This window comes from Protopterus annectens, chromosome 3.part1 (assembly GCF_019279795.1).
Source record: "Protopterus annectens isolate FY-2018-M chromosome 3.part1, PAN1.0, whole genome shotgun sequence".
In the NCBI taxonomy this organism is placed as follows: Eukaryota; Metazoa; Chordata; order Ceratodontiformes; family Protopteridae; genus Protopterus; species Protopterus annectens.
In genome coordinates this window covers 1,762,609,697-1,762,623,383 of record NC_056732.1, presented here as the reverse complement: position 1 = coordinate 1,762,623,383, position 13,687 = coordinate 1,762,609,697, and the positions used below count along the sequence as shown (strand labels likewise).

The window sequence follows — 13,687 nt, the reverse complement described above, 5'->3', positions numbered from 1 at the left end:
GTCAACTTACAGTATATTTTAAGATGTAAAATTTATGAGTACCAGTCATAAAAAGTAGATATTAAGTGCATGCTCTGATGTAACTTTACCACTGTTATTATCATTATGTTTTAACAGGTAATGATAGTTGTTCTGACACAGAAGATGATGGTGATGAACTACCACTTGTGCCTAAGGTAGGAAAATGGTTTATAAAGCACTTACACTTCAATGGTTGCACTTCAAGTTAGACAAAATGGTTTGTACAACCAGAAAATATATCACATGGTGCACATTACAGAACTAAAAGAGGCTGATATTGATGGAAAGAAAGGGACAATATAATGCATTGCATTATTTTACATTTTGTGCTTCTTAAAATGTTTATTTATGCATTTATGTATGCATGTATGTATGTATGTATGTATGTATGTATTTAATTAATTAATTAATTTATTTATTATAACATTTTAGTAGTTTTCAGTAAGTTGAAAACATAAGCCAGAATTAAGAAAAGGTTTGCTTTTCAATGCTTAAAAGCTAGTGAAGATTTTCAAGTAGCACTGAATAGGATATGTTGATTTTACGAATCATGTATTAATTGATGTAGCACATGATAACATTTCAATATACAGAGCAAATGGGTATATTGCTAATTATCTGCCAAATTTTCACTAGAACTAATTCAGACAAGACAATCCTATACTATCAGCTAAAGTAAAAATGCAAATAAACAAACAAACAAAATGAAATACTAGGGACTTGGACCTCCCCTGACTCCAGATTTACTTATTTCTTTGAGCTGTACTTTGCAGCTGGAAAATACCTGCAGCCTTGGACTATGTTTATTACTGTCCATGTAACAGGACTGATTCTTGTATGTTCCTACCTTGCAGAAGGCCATAGCTGGCATGATTACCAGAGTCTCCTCACCATCAAATAGTCACTTGTGGACTGATTTCCAGATATCGGGGTATATAACGCGAGTCACACAATGTCATATTCAGTTCTTTCTTTCCATATAGTCTGATTTTCAACACTGCTGTTACTTTGTATTGTCAGTTCATCATTTGACTTGCATCACCTGAATTCCAGACATTCAGATAACTATGCAGATGGGGATATATTTTCTTGTTATATTCAAGAAAATTAATAATTGTCTTTTTGTGGTAAGCAGATTCCCCACAAAGATTTCTATTTACTTTGCTTGTTTTGTCTAGGCCCTCAGCAAAACATTGCTAATTATCACTTTTGTGCAAAGACCTGAATAAAACAATAACTACTGAAGTCACACTGAATGACCAGCCTTGTAAAACAGCTTAGTGTAGTACATTTAATAACTACTTTCGTAAAAACTTCAGCAGAAATACATCCATACATAAAATCAATTGTTTATATACAACTAAAAAGACAAAGCTTAACCAATCATCAACATTCTATCAATTTGTTAAAAATGTTTTAACCATTCATTTAATAATAGTCAGCCAACAATCGCTTAAAACGCACTTAATATCGATAATCTCAATCAACCCTGGAAATTTATCAGCCTCCAGTTTGATCTACCATTATGTGCTTTTCTTCTTAATTTGATTTGTATAATTACCACCTCTCAGATCAAATGGGACCTGCTCCAACACCTCAAATAAAACTTTTTCTAATTCGTACACATGCCTATTTGTCTAAATAATGCATTTTATTGTCTTTGATTTGAGTGGTATAAATGTGCCCTTTGATTCTTTTTGCAAAGCTTCTTGTGGTCATTCCAACATAGAAGTCTGAACACCTGGAGCACATGCCAATATAAATAACAGCTCTTGAACAACAATTGAACCACTAAAACAAGAACCAGAACCTATGAGATGTATCGTCAGTGCACGTGGCTCTAAGACCCATGTTTTAGGGAAATATATTGACACTTTATTGAAGGATATTTTGAAAAGTGAGCAACACATTTGTATTGATTCTTGGCATTTTTTGAAAAAGCTTAACGGTCTAGAATTTTCTGACAATGTTGTTTTTCTCACAATGAATGTGGTGAAATTATTTAATGTAATTCTCCACAATTTGGGAATAGTATGGTTTCAAGAATATTTATTCAATACCCATAAATTTAGTAATGCACAAGTAGATGTATTACCATGTTTTCTGGAGAACATCTTAAAGAACAACTATGTGTTTTTCGAGGGATGATGTTTTGTCCAAAAAACAAGTGTTGCTATGGGGGCTGTTTGCACCCCAATTTTTGCGAATATTTTTATGTTAATGTGGGGAAGGAAATTTCTTTTTAATTTCCCTTTTATAAGTCAACGGGACCTTTATTTACAATATTTGGATGATTTGTTTTTTTGTGTGGAAAGGTGATTACTTAGAAATTTACAAATTTTTGTTTTACATTAACAATACCACCTTTTGTTTTAAATTTACACAGTATAGTGATATGGTTATTAATTACTTAGATGTGGAAATTAAAAAATATTTTGTTTTGAGGCAATATCAAAGTAATATTTATAGAAAACCTACATATTGCAACAGTTTGTTGCACTTTCATTATATTAAGAAGGGCATAGTGAAGGGTCATATTGTTAGAACTGCACAAATGGTAACCAGTGATAGGGAATTTCTAATACAATGTGACATTCTCCTAAATATGTTTAGATCAAGGGAATATCCCTTGGCCCTTATAGAAAAAAAAGTGAGGTGGTTAATAAGAGAATGAATGGTGACATTAGTCCCCTGTTAAACTGCTCTGTTGAACATTTAGCACAAGATGTTAGCTCTTTCACTAGTACTAATACACAAATTAATAATTACAACTGCTATTTTGTCACCAAATTTTCTACTGACAATCAAAGTATGTATTACATTTTAAGTAAGAATTGGCAGATTTTCTGTGGACAGGAAGATTTGTTCACTAAGTTAGGACCTAAACCACGGATAGTTTTTAGGAGGTTCTTCCATTAAAAACATCTTAGAATTTAGTGATGGAAGTTATTTGGGTAATAAAAAGCTAAGTGCCGGGCGCTGTGGATTTTGTTTATAATGTCCTTCTGTTTTGTGTTCTGAGAAAATTAATATTAATCACATTTCTATTAGACTTAATGGATTCTTCACCTCCAATTCTGCAGGTGTTGTTTATGCTGCAGTATGTTCTGATTGTCACTGATTTTATATAGGGAAAACGCAGAGAAAAATTAAAGAAATAATTTATGAACACACAAGGGACATTAAAAACATGAATACAAATAATGCTCTTTATAGGCATTTAGTGAAATGTCCCTCTCACAGTTTTAAGTTTGCAATAGCGGAAGGTGTAAAGAAAGATGTCCGTGGTGGACCTTGGGCAGAAATGCTTGAGTTTAGGGAACTTTGTTCGCAGATAAAGTTAAATGCCCAAGTTCCACCTGGTTTAAATGATAGTATTAGTATCAATAGTTATTTAAAACTGCGTTCCTACATTATTTGATGGGTTTTTTTATATACATACATACATACATTTTTTGGTTGTAATTTTTAATTAATATTAGTATTTTAGAATTTTAAATGGTGGTTAGGATTGGGTTATTGGTTGATTTGCTATTGAGGGAATGTATTATGTGATTTATTTTTGTTTTTGATTGCCTATAAAAATGTTTCAATGCAACTGGTATTTATTCTGATGAAGTCAGTGGCTACATACCAACAAAAAGCGCTAAATAAAAGGAACTTGTTTTGTGACTTTTTGTGTGGTGGTTCCTGTCTGAAGTTGGTAACAATTGAACCACCCAGGATCTTTGATGGTGTATGGTAAATGTCCCAATGAAATATATGGTAAATCATATACAAACCTACATGCAGTGCACCCACCACACTTGAAAGTCCCCAAACGTTTGTGGGAAATGGGTGGAAGAATTTTTATCACTCTGCAGTAATAGTTTGATACAAATATATTTTTTTAATACAAATGAAGGGTGACTCCCAACTACACTGGATAGGTCAATTTTCCCAATAATGATTTTCCAATTATTATTGATAATATCAATAATTTTTTGACTATCAACTGACATATCAGTGTTGCATCGAGATATAAAATTTGAGTTTTTTGCTGGTTCTTGTTCTAAACTATCATTAACAACCTTGATTTTACTCATCTCTTTGATTAATATGTGTCCGAACTGATCACTTCTCTTTACTCAAATTTCAATGGCTACTTTTTCTAAATTATTTAAATTATAACCCCTAATTTTAAACAATGAAATAATAAAACATAACTCTTCTTCAAAATCCTTGTCCCACTACAAGACAACCAAGAGGCCCTAATAAATTGGCTTCTAGGAATGTTTTGTTTAATAAACCTAGGGTGGTTGCTCTGGTAATGAAGATTAAAAATGTTGCTGCTATTTTAAAGTATAATCATGATCTGTTCTCTAAGATCAATGAACAACAGGATGGAGGGGTAGTCAGACAGAATGCTAATCCTTATTTAGAGGAACTGGAAAAGTACTTGAAAAGATATCAGGCAATTTCCATAGAGAATAAATATTTCAAATATTGTATTAAGCTCAGTATCATGCCTAAAGGACTCAGTGTTTTAAAACATCCTAATAGAGTCACTACAGAAGATACATTTTTCTATGAACTTGTTCATTTCTTTAGTAATACTGGTATTGATTTCTTGAAAATGTTCAATAAGAATAACTGTTCTTTGCTGAAGAAACTCAAAAGTAATTTTTTGAAACTGGATGAAACTTTGTGTGATTTAATTAAAGGCCATTCTGATCTTGTAAGTGAATATGAAAACATTTTCATTGCTGTGGACGGATATGAAAGAACCCCTGTACTGCGTAAACAGAGGAATGTGTTTTGTGATTTAGCAACTTATGATTGTCGAACTGCTTATACTGCTAATTCAAACAGGTTCCAGAGTAATTACAAGACAAGCGATAACAAGACTACAAATTCTTCACATGAACTGGTTAATGTCAATGGCAGGATTTTGAATGTACCTGGTTCTTTAAAACTGGTTGAACGTTTTAAAAGAAGTAAGGTCATGGATGTTAATTCAATTGAACGACAAGGGGGTGATACTGACAATGGTGTTTCTGGTTTCAACAACACATTTTTTGATTTTCCTGACCTTTGCGTATACTTGCCAGGGACTAATGTATCCTAAAACTCTAATATTACAGTTGTTCCCTCAAAAAACTACAATTGAGGAAGGAGAGGGAACTATTCGAACTGCAACAGAGACAGGAGCAAGGTGCGGAAGAGGTAAAATTGCATATAAGAAGTGTGAGTTCTAACATTAAAGTCTTCAACCTCTCTGATCATGAATTTAGTGACTTTCATTATAGAATTTTAGAACTGGTGTTAAAGATTATTCCTAGCCACGGAGTGAATTTAACAAAGACTATTTTTGACCTCACATTTTTTTGCTAGAAAATGTAATCATAATTATTTGTTAAAAGATGTGCATGTGGAAAAATGTTATAGTAAGCCATCTGTTTATGATCACTGTTAAATCATACTTTGAAAACCTTCGAGCAGTATTGTGACAGGGACAAATGACAGGTCTTGAATGACAAAGTTTCTAAACTGTTTTTTTAATTTAAGTCCTGATGAATGAAAGGCTTTAAAATAACTAAAATATATGAAAGGAATCAGTTTAATAAAAGTTGATGAGGGGGCCAGGATAATCATCATGAATTTTTAACACTATAATTTAGCCATTGAAAAGATGTTACGTAATTAAGATGAATACATTGAAGTTTCATTGACTGACATTCATAGCAGTTGCAAATACATTCATACATGTTTATATGAAATCTTAATGGATGATGACCTGAACATGAAGCTTTACAGTTTTTTATTAGTGGAAAATATCAGAATTGGTGGATTATTTGGCATACCGAAAATCCACAAAAGTGTCACCAACCCCCACTACCACCTTTTATAGTATCTGCTATTGGTGGTAGCACTGAAGGTAGTTCCTTATTTCTGGACTCCATATTAAATCACTAGTTCAGAGACTTCCTTCTTACACCTGTGAGTCTTGGGATTTTTTAGAAAGTATTAGCATGCTTAGTAAAGAATATAATTATAATTATAATATTAGTAACAGCATCATGATAGCAGTTGATGTGGTGTCTCTGTGACACTTTTGTGGCTTTTTGGTATGCCAAATAATCTACCAATTCTGGGATTTTCCACAAGCATACCCCAACAAGAAAGCACATAGGTTGTTAGGTATTTTTTTAAGCAAACATACTGACTTCAACAACAGGTTGATCTACCTTTATTGTGCCCTACTAGAGATTTTTTTTAAACAATAATTTTTTTCCTGTTTAATAAAAGGTATTGCAAAGAAAAGGTGTTTCATGGGGGGTACTGTAGCCCTTGCCTTCACCAGTTTAGTTCTAGGGTGGTGGGAAACAGAAGTTTCACACACTATAGACCATCCCAAAGGGATTATTTTTTATAGAAGGTTTGTAGATGATTTGTTTTTCATTTTTCAAGATAGGATCATTGATTAATCAAGTTTTGTAGACTGTTTAATTCAAAGTACTAGGTTTCTACATTTTGTCCTAGGAAGCCAAGGAAATTCTGTCAACTTTTTGGATGTGAAATTAGAATGGGATCAACAAGTAGACATATTTATTAGTAGGATCCATTGCAAAGACACTTTTTCGAATGTGTATCTTCATTACCAGAGCAACCACCCTAGGTTTATTAAACAAAACATCCCTAGAGGGCAATTTATTAGGGCCTCTTGGATGACTACTAGGGACAATGATTTTGAAGAAGAGTTATTTTATTATTTCATTGTTGAAAAGTAGGGGTTATAATTTAAATAATTTAGAAAAAGTGGCTAATGAAATTCAAGTAAAAAGAAGTGATCAGTTCAGACCCATATTAATCAAATGGTTGTTTAACATCAAGGTTGTTAATGATAGTCTAGAACAAGAACAAGCAAAACATTTAAATTTTACATCTTTATGCAATATTGATATCTCAGTTGATAGTCAAAAATATTGACATTATCAATAATAATTGGAAAATCATTATTGGAAATAGTGACCTACCGATGTGGTTGGGAGTCACCCTTCATTTGTATTCAAGAAAAATGTGAGTATGGGGACATTTAAGTGGGTGCACTGCATGTAGGTTTGTATATGAAGGCCCATATATTTCCTTGGGACATTTACCATCTACCATCAAAGTTCCTGGGCAGTTCAGCTGTTGTTCGAGAGTTATTTATATTGGAATGTGTTCCGGGTGTTCAGACATCTTTGTTGGTATGACTACAAGAAGTCTTGCAAAAAAAAAAAAATCAAAGAGCACGTTCATGCAATCAAAATTGAAGACAACAAAAATACATTATTTAGACATATAGGCATGTGTTGTTTGTCTTTTCAGCTTTTCCCAGTTAGGGGTTGCCACAGCAGAAATCCGGTCCGCTAATGATTGGCAGTCAATTTTTATGGTGCCGAGTTGCCAGCCCGACACCCAACCTTCACCGAAGGTACACCCATTCACGCATGTCTTTTGGGGGCCACTCGGCCATGGGGAGGACGTGCAGACTCCACACAGAAGGCACTCCAGCTGAGAATCAAACAGGAGAACCTCATGCTGTGAAGCAACAATGCTACCTCTGTACCACTGCGGCTTACATATAGGCATGTGTAAGAATTATAAAATAAATTATTTGGGGTTTTGGAGCAGGTCCTGTTTGATCTGAGAGGTGGTAATTATAAGAATCAAATTGGGAAGAAGGAGACAGAATGGTAGGTCAAACTAGAATCCAATAAATTTCTATGAGTGAATGAGGCCATCAATATTAAGTGTTTTTAAGTGACTGTAGGCTGACAAATAAATGGTTAAAACAGATTTTTCACAAGTTAATTGAATGCACTGATGATTGGTCACACTTTTCCTTTCTAGTTGTATTTAAACAATTGATTTTATGTCTGGATGTATTACTGATGAAGTTTTTATGAAAGTGGTTGCTAAACATGCTACGCTAAGCTATTTTGCAATGCTGGTCATTCAGTGTGCACAATACTAGTTGTTTTATTCAAGTTTTTTCTACTACTTTTCAGGGGTGTTATCTGGTTGTTTTGAGAATTTTGTGCAAAGTTTACCTTTAACACTATTAAGTGCAGGACTGAATCCTTTGAGTTGCATGTAGAGCTAAGCAAGGATTCTCATAAGGCAGGCTCATAGTATGGCTCAGCGTCTGCCCATTCCTAGGCTGTCATTGGGAAGAAGAGTAAGGATAAACTCCAAAGGAGTGGGATACAAGGAATTCTGAGGATGTCATTTTATCTAGACCCTTGACCAAGAGTGATGTCACCAACAGAGGTGAGACACCTTTGCAGCCCTCTGGTCCGATACCTCTGTACTAGTCCATTACTTACAATTCTGAGGTTAATACAGAAGGAATGACACAAGACACCAAGGTTCAAACTTAACCATTTTTATTAAGCAAAAATATATTTAAACTAAAAAAGATCAGCTGATAAAAAGATATCATATCTAAGAAATCAAGTACTTACAAGCATATGCATGAATAAAATCATCTTTGCCACTGACAGGAGGACTCCAGTCTATTCAGTGTAGCTATCTGTTCAGTCAAGGCAGGGCCAACACTGGCAAAATGGCTGTATGCTCAGTTCAGGCTGATGCTAATCAAATCCAGATGAGTTCCAATCCATTACTTGCCTTTAAGCATTTTTATAGTCTTGAACAAACAATAGGGTCAACAGGTTCAGCTGATGACATATAGATTATATGCTGATCATGAGCTGATAGAATATTTTAGAAAATTGCAAATCATTTCCTAAATTGTAAACAAGACTTGTAATGTCTGTTTTGTATACATTAATTCCTCTTTCCAAAGACCAGTTATCCCACAAACTTGTGATATAGTTCCTCATTGAAATCCCCTATATTCTGGTAAACAGCTGTTAAACAACTCATAAGTTCAACAAAAGTTCAGCTATACCATGATCAGTGAACAAGGCTTGCCTTTAAGCACATTATTTTGTTTCTTAGCAGCATTGTGTAGTATTTAGCAGCATATCAAATAACAATCAATCATACACAGAGGTATGGAGCTCGAGGCATAAAATTCAGGCCAGGTAGACTGTGTGGATCCATCACAGATCAACCTTTGCATCAAGCAACATATGCTGTGCATCTCGGATAAGAGTTAAAACTGACAACATTAGCCTGTATCTTCTCATAACCTTACAGTAAATGCAGCATGATATCAAGCAAAATAACACTTGAAATTGTTGTGGTCAACAATAAAGGATGCAAGAGAAGATTAAACCAAGCTGAAGCTTTAGATGACCACATAAAAACATCACACCAATGTGAAGCAGTTATTTCTTGAATTTCCTTTGCAATTTGTACAATGGTACCTTTGTCTTTAATCATTTTAATCACTGTTTGGCACGCATCATATAATGTCTTGTTTAGTAGTTGCAACACTATCTTGTCTGATTTGCTGAAAGTCCGGGTGGACTAAGATGGCCACTTAAAAGTATGTAACAGTACTATGCTAGCATTTAAAGTGATGTCCATCCATCTAGTAAATCTAATGAGTTTTCCAGTGCAAAAATCAATGATTGCATGAATATTATTTTTACAGTGTACCCCACCATCTGTAATAATTCCATCACTCCATGCTAGCTTGCAGGAGGATATTACACAGACTGTGGTGTCATTTAGTTGGTAAATTTCTGTACCATTTACTATATATCTGTGCCAAATACATTCTCCAGTTCCATTATGTAAGCATGGATGAGGTTTCCTTTTCACCATCATACATACCCACCCCTGAGGCCAGTTTTCACAACCCTGCCAAATCAATGGGTATATCATTATAATCAATTAAGGTAGATTCAGTTTTGAGCACCCACAAATTATCACCAAATTGCAAAGGCAGTGCAATAAATGGACAGACTTGCTTTGATCCTTTTTTACTAGAAAGATATTCAAACACTAGTATGCAAGAATTATTTTCACATGCAAAATCTGTAGGCTTTAGCCAATGATATAATTGCAACTCTTTTTGCCAATGGGCCGCATTTTTAGCCTCCCAAATTTGGGTAAACTGCAAATATTGTTGCTTGGCTGCCAACTGAGATAGAATATAAAACGTTTGATTCATTTCCTTTGTAAAGTTATTTAAAACCTGTTCTATGTATATATTGGCATGTTCAATCCATGTTCACATTACAGTTTGAGTTAAGATACTATCTACAGTTCTTTGGCCAAGTTCAGGATCATGATCAGCTAAAAGCTTGAAAGCCATATTTAGATCCTCACCTAAATGGCTTAATTTGTTATGTAATATATCAATATCTACACTATTCAAAAATCCAGTTCCTGTTCCAACTGCACCTAAAGTAGTACCTATTTTACCTGTTACATCACGTTTATTTCTTTTATACTTATAGTGTTTGTAGGTCACATGTAAGGAACTGATTGGCCACAAATTTGCAAGTTTGTATTGTGGATATCTAGCAATAATGTCCACTGCTGTCATATTAATCACCATTTTAATGCATTGTATGAGTCTAGCACTACTTACAGTTTTGCATCTTCTTGTATATCTTACCACATGTCCCAAACCTATTGTCCATGACATATATCTCCAATCCTGTAGAAATAGTATCCCAAGTATCACTTTCTCTCTGAAATTCAGCTATACAGGAGGAGTCTAGTGGGGACTTGGCTAGTGGAGGTCTTAATTCATCCACTAGCTGGAATAAGTCCCCCATGGTGTTAGATGAGCAGTTGTCAGGATGTCTGCCACAGTTCAGTCTACATACAGTTGTAATATTTTCTGTTTGAGTGATGCTCCAGGTTACAAAAGGCTTGGGAGTTACTGCAAGTAGAGTGCTTCCCAACTTCCAGTAAAAATTACAGTACATTGTTAGATTTGCAACATCATCTTCTTCAAATAGTGGAATGGGATCAAGGCAGTCATATGGCCCATCTAAGTGTCATCACTGGAAAAGGTTGGTGCCTTTCCAAACAGTGGCAATAATCTATGAAGAGGAAAGTACAATGGTTGTTTAGCAGAATCATCAAGTGATACTAACAACGTATCACCAGGTCCATCACAAATTACAGTTCCATGTTCATTTGGCTGGTGGGGTGTGGTTACCACCACTTTCATCCCCAATCATTTGCTTGGTTTAGTATCACAGTCTTGTAACAGAATAATAGCATCTTGATGTATACAAATCTCTACCAAAGGTTGCCCCTTTTGTATTATTTGCGTCCTGCTATCCAAATTGATAGCCTTCACTATTACTTCCTGTTCTGGCTCCCATAGGTTCATAGGTTCATAGGTTGGTACTAGGCTATCAGCCCTAGGGCCTATACAAGCCTAGCCATAACAATTCCCTGGCTATTTCTTCCCACACTATTTACTTCCCTGGACCCCTGTCTAGCAGGGCGACTGACGTGATCCTTGGGGTGAATTTCCTTTCTCCCATCCAATCGTCAAGGTTCCTTTTGAAGAGGACTAAAGAGGCACTCTGCTTGACATGTATGGGCAATCTATTCCAGAGTCTGGGGAGTCTCTGGGTCAGGAACCTATCCCTCCAGCATGTTTTGTTTATTGTGATGACAAGGTTTAGATCCCTGGAGCGTTTGGCTCTGAGGGATTGGGATTTCTTTAAGTGTAGCATGTCCAACAGCTCTGGGTTTTACATGGCCTTGTATGTTAAGCAAAGATTGCCTCGGAGTACACGATATGCGACAGAGTATAGCTGGAGTTTTTTAAGGCGGTCAGTGTAGGGCATCTGCTTTAGGCCTGTGATTCTTTTAGTGAAGTATTTCTGTGGCCTTTCCAGCTGTTGCAGATGTCTTGTGAGGTACATACCAAACAGGGCATTATACTCTATAATGGGTCTAATGAGGGATGAGTACAGTGGGACAATGACCTCCTTTTTCTGGATGAAAAGCCCTTAGTGATGAGGTGTGCCACATAGAAGGATTTCCTGACTGTTGTGGCAATGTCGTTATCAAAAGTGAGACCACTGTCCACCTGTGTCCCTAAGTCCCTCATCACACTTTCGATGTTTAGTGTCCTGCCACCTATGTGGTAATTCATGGGTACATGTTTTTTTTTCCAAAGGGGATAACTATACATTTCTTGGCATTAAGCTTGAGCCCATGGCTCTGGCACCAGGCATCTGTTTCTGTAAGGCCCTTTTGTAGAATATCCACATAATTTGTGGATTCATTAATGGCTCCCAGTTTGCAGTCATCTGCAAACTTAGTTAGCCAGAGTCTCTTAGTGTTGGCCTGTACTTCAGAGAAGTAGATGCCAAACAAGAGTGGTCCAAGGACCTAACCTTGAGGTACTCCACTTGTCATTTGTGTGGAGCTGGATTTGGAGTCGGCTACTTTTACAGTCAGGGTTCTGTCAGTAAGCCAGTTGGCAACCCATCAAGTGACTTTGGGATTTATGCCCAGCTTAGTAAGTTTATCTATGATTCCAGAGTGGGGGATGGTGTTGAAGGCCTTGGCAAGGTCCAGATAGGCTGTGGGGACTGCCTTACCCTCGTCTACATCTCTGGAGACTGATTTGAAGAAGTCAATCAGATTCAGGAGACAAGATTGGCCCTTCACAAACCCAAACTGGGTGGGGTCCAGTGTTTGAAGGTTGCCAATGTCTTTGTTTATAAGTTCTATGATAATGCGTTCCATGCCGTTGCAGATCAGGCTTGTCAGACTGATAGGACAGTAGTTCCCGAGATCCAAGGTGAATCCCCCCTTGTGGAGTGGGATAACTGTAGCTGTGCGCCACTCAGTGGGCAACAATTAGGCCTTGCCAGTCTCGAACCCAGGACCCTGCGCACCATAGCCAAAGCAATTTACCACTAAGCCAAGTGAACAATAACATGCTACTATGCATCCACAGAATAAAGTGATTTAAATTAAAAGTAAATAAAAAAATAACAAAAGCATTGTTTTTTAGGGGGGCAAACACCCTGCACCCCCACATGCCCATGCTAATTATTTATACTAACTCTGAGATTGCACAATATTAGGTAAATAGAATATTCTACAACCCTGACAAGTGTGCAGTCTTGCACACCCGTCTACCACCTCTTTAGCTAACCAAATATAGTCGACTAAACGGATGATGTCCGGCCAAAGGCAGTTTAGACAACATGCAATATTCTCATAAAAAAAAAAATATATATATATATATATATATATATATATGGGAGCTGTAGCTGATTTGATCATGGTATGCATTTATCCAGAGTTGAAAGTTGTGATAAATTTCCTCTGTGGTTGCCGTGGCTGAATTATATTACATAAATCATAATATATTATATAAATCAATCAAAGCAAGATATGAAATAAAAAAATGCCACTCAGATAGAGGACAACCACAAAGCCTTTGTTAGCTATGTTGAAAAAGTTAGAAGCCATGCCCAGCATTGTGCAGATCTAAAAGTAAATTATATCACATAGTCTAACCCAGAACACATAGCTAATCTATTAGTGGACATATTTAGCTCTTCTTTACACCCCCTGTCCCATCCTGTATTCTCAGACTTCATGCCTGCATCTACAACCCCTCATCTAATCTCTCATGCACAAGTCCTCAAGGTACTATCTAAGGCCAAGAGCACTGCTTCTGTGGGCCAGATGACATACCAACCTGCTTACTGGCCAGCCTGAAACAGGACCTGTC

General features: G+C 36.0%; 1 protein-coding gene across 1 annotated transcript in view; it reads left to right on the top strand.

Annotated features, from left to right (window-relative positions):
• Nucleotides 1-13,687, top strand: part of LOC122798663 (neurofilament medium polypeptide-like) — a 199,790-nt gene that overhangs the window by 125,985 nt on the left and 60,118 nt on the right. Inside the window, exon 6 of the mRNA XM_044067749.1 lies at nucleotides 118-176. Coding sequence (XP_043923684.1) covers nucleotides 118-176 — 59 coding nt within the window. The remainder of the gene's footprint in view (nucleotides 1-117; nucleotides 177-13,687) is intronic.